This window comes from Amphimedon queenslandica, unplaced genomic scaffold (genome assembly GCF_000090795.2).
Source record: "Amphimedon queenslandica unplaced genomic scaffold, v1.1 AMPQUscaffold_13293, whole genome shotgun sequence".
Lineage (NCBI taxonomy): Eukaryota > Metazoa > Porifera > Demospongiae > Haplosclerida > Niphatidae > Amphimedon > Amphimedon queenslandica.
Genome location: NW_003546471.1, coordinates 1,639 through 5,121, shown reverse-complemented (window position 1 = coordinate 5,121; position 3,483 = coordinate 1,639). Strand labels below are relative to the sequence as shown.

Below are 3,483 nucleotides of genomic sequence, written 5' to 3'. Positions count from 1 at the left end.
ATGAATAATAATAATAATAACAATAATGAATAATTAATAAATCAATTCTCCACACACACCCCCATGTTGGAGAGTAAACTGTCCAAAACACACTAATAATAATAAGCTTACAACTAATAAGAAACAAAAGAAATTAGACCAAACCAAAAACAATACATATCATTAATAAGACAAAACTTGCAGTTTTAATCATTCAATGTTTGAGCAACAATTCTGGCTCGTGCATCTCTTGCTCCTGATCGTTGTGGTCTCGTTTCTCCCAACTCTGCATGCTCTGGTTGTGTAGGTGATGGACTCGGTAGGATTTCTGTACTTTGTGAGTTTGACCTGTGAACAATCTCCAGTGGATATAACAACTGTATAGGGCGTCTTAGTAAGGTCGATCCATCCCTTCCATGCACACGTACCGACGCTCCTCGGATATTTCCATCCCTACCACTGAAGAGTTTCTCAATTTTTCCCAATCTCCAGAAAGCTCGTGGTAAGTCTTCAGAATGGACAATAACTATGTCTCCTTCTGAGATTGGAGTGATCTTTCTTGCCCTTGTATTCTTGTGAATTTCCCTTAACTCCAGAAGATACTCCTTCTTCCATCTACTCCAGAATCTGTTCACGGTAGTATTCAAGAACTTCATATGCTTATTGAGTAAAATGGGGTCAGGATTAAGCTCATAACTCTCATCCGAATGATATGACAGATGATCTGGCAAGCTCATTATCCTACGTCCAGTCAGTAAGTGGGATGGAGTTAATGGCTCTTCTGTATCAGATGCTGTCAGGTAGGTAAGTGGTCTAGAATTAATAATCAGCTCTACCTCTGCAATAACGGTCAATAATTCTTCGTAAGTTAGAACTGCACGACCAATAATCTTCCTGACACAACGTTTCATCATTTGAATCATTCTTTCAAAGAATCCTCCCCACCAAGGGGCCTTTTCTATGTTAAATGTCCAGGCAATTCCTTTATCAGTGAGGTATTCTCGCACTTCCTGTTCCTTCATTATTCTTTGTACTGTTTTTGATGCTCCTTTAAATGTAGTACCGTTGTCTGAGATGATCTTCTCTGGGAGACCACGTCTGGCTGAAAACCTTTTAAAACACCTAACAAAAGACTTAGAGGACAAATTAGGCACTACATCTAAATGTACTGCTCTTATTACAGCACAGGTAAACAGACATATCCAAACCTTTTGAGTGCTTTTACCCTCCCTTAAGTGTAAAGGCCCTGCATAGTCAACTCCTGTAAACATAAAAGGTTGACATTCTTTTACTCTGAAATCTGGGAGAGGAGGTGGTAATGGGGCCTTGTAAGGCAATGCTCTAAACTTTCTACACAATACACAATAATGAATAAATAGTCTAACCAATGATCTCCCTCTTGGAACCCAATATTTACTTCTCAATTCAGTAAGGGTTTCTTTGACCCCACTATGCATTAGTCTCTCATGTGCCCTCTTTACTACTAGTTTTGTAAAGTAATGCCGATTAGGTAGTAGTATGGGGTGTTTTACTTCAAATGTCACCTCTGCATTATCAATTCTGCCCCCACATCTCCAGATTCCCTGCTGGTCTTTAAAGGCTCCATACTGTTCTTTCCATTTTCTCATCTCTGGACTTGATTCTTGTATCTCTTTAATCCATAACATTTCTGCATCGTTCATCTCAGAGGCAGTAATTATATTGCCACACTCCGCTCCTCTCAATCGATTGATAAACCTAAAAACATAAGCTGTGACGCGCAACAATTTCTTAATACTACTGAATCGTTCAATGCTAATGATCTTAATCAGCCCTCTTTGTTCACTATTCGCCGTTAATCCGTGACTCGTTTCGCAATCTTTAACTCTCAATTCCTCCATGCATTTTTTAGGCATGGGTACTTCAGTCTCATCTGTTGCTTCTGCTCCCAACCACTCAGGTCCATTCCACCAGACATTGCTTTCTGACAACTCCATTATTGCAATTCCTCTGGATGGGATATCAGCTGGATTGCTCGCGCCTGCGCAGTGTTTCCAAGATTGTATAGACGTATGCTGTCGAATTTCTTTCACCCTCTTCTGGACAAAAGGTTTCCATGACTTGTCCTCTCCTCTGATCCAATGCCATACAATCTGAGAGTCAGTGTAACACGTGACACGTGATATCGCAAGCACCATACTCACACTCTCAAGCACATTCTCTATTAACCGTGACAATAACAAGGCAGCCAGAAGTTCCAATCTTGGTACTGATTGAGTCTTGAGTGGAGCTACTCGCGTTTTTGCAGCTATTACTCTCACCACTCCATTACCATCCTTAAGATACACTACTGCTGCATAGGCAGCCATAGATGCATCACAAAATCCAATCAATTCACACATTCCCTGTTGTTCACTCACGCATCTTTTGATTCTCACAGACTCACTCGCTTTCAAATCATTAATCAACATGTGCCATCGAGTCAGAAGGGGTCCAGTGATTGGTTCATCCCAATCCCTCTTTTCTCTACAAAGCTCTTGAAACAAAATCTTGAATCTGATTATCACTGGAGATAGGATACCCAAGGGATCATAGAATTTCCCTACAATGCTAACAATAGATCTCTTGGTTGGATTCACAGAGTGCGCTTCTAAGGCTATTTCTCCAAATCCTACAATAATCTCATCCCTCATTGGATCCCACAACACTCCCAAGACCTTATGCTCCCTTTCTCTTTCTGTGTCACTTTGATCCTTTCTCAAAGTAGTATCAGTATCAGACATGTCTTGTTCATTAGTACTAGTACTTGACTTTTGATGCTCCTTAATCTTGACTCTTAGACTCTCAGAATTAGTAACAAATTTGCGTAGATTAAACCCACCCTCCTTAAACAGCGTCTTTGACTTCTCTAAGTGCACATTTAAGGTGGCATTTAATAAATAGGGACTACAGGTCACTCCAAAAACGACCCTTTTAAATCTCAGAACCCTAATCACAGGGGGTTCTTGCTCGATATCCTCTACCTAGAGAAATCGGAGCACATCCTGATCCTCTGGGGACACTGCTACCATTAAAAACGCCTTTTCAATATCCGCAATTAACGCAATATTAAAGCATCGAAATCGCACTAGAATATTGAACATCAAATTATGCAATTTGGGACCAACATGTAAACAATCATTTAAGGAGGGTCCCTTGTCGCGCGCAGACGCATCGTAAACCACCCGGAGCTTAGTCGTTTCTTTCTCATGTCGCACCACACCATGATGAGAAAAGTAGTGTATCCTAGTACCAGGCTATCTGCGGGATTTTGGTAAAATCAGTTTTTGGTACTCACAGATAGAGAAAAAAATTTCCTTTCCAGCAATATCCCGTTTATGACAATACGCAATAAAATTTGGAAGTTAGGGACGCTGTTTGGACGATTGCTCTGGAATACTAATACAGAGAAAAAGCCATTTTAAGTTATTTTCAATGTTTCCGTGTCATGCCCGTTCACGAAGTAAATGAAACCACGCCCACCGC

At 40.6% G+C, this 3,483-nt stretch overlaps 1 protein-coding gene across 1 annotated transcript; it reads right to left on the bottom strand.

Annotated features, from left to right (window-relative positions):
* Nucleotides 1-185: 185 nt before the first annotated feature.
* Nucleotides 186-2,866, bottom strand: LOC100637172 (uncharacterized; the record flags this gene model as incomplete). Its single annotated transcript, XM_011406969.1, has 1 exon — nt 186-2,866. A coding segment is annotated over one exon (2,681 nt), but the record flags the coding sequence as incomplete, so codon positions are not given.
* Between the last annotated feature and the right edge of the window lie 617 nt (nt 2,867-3,483).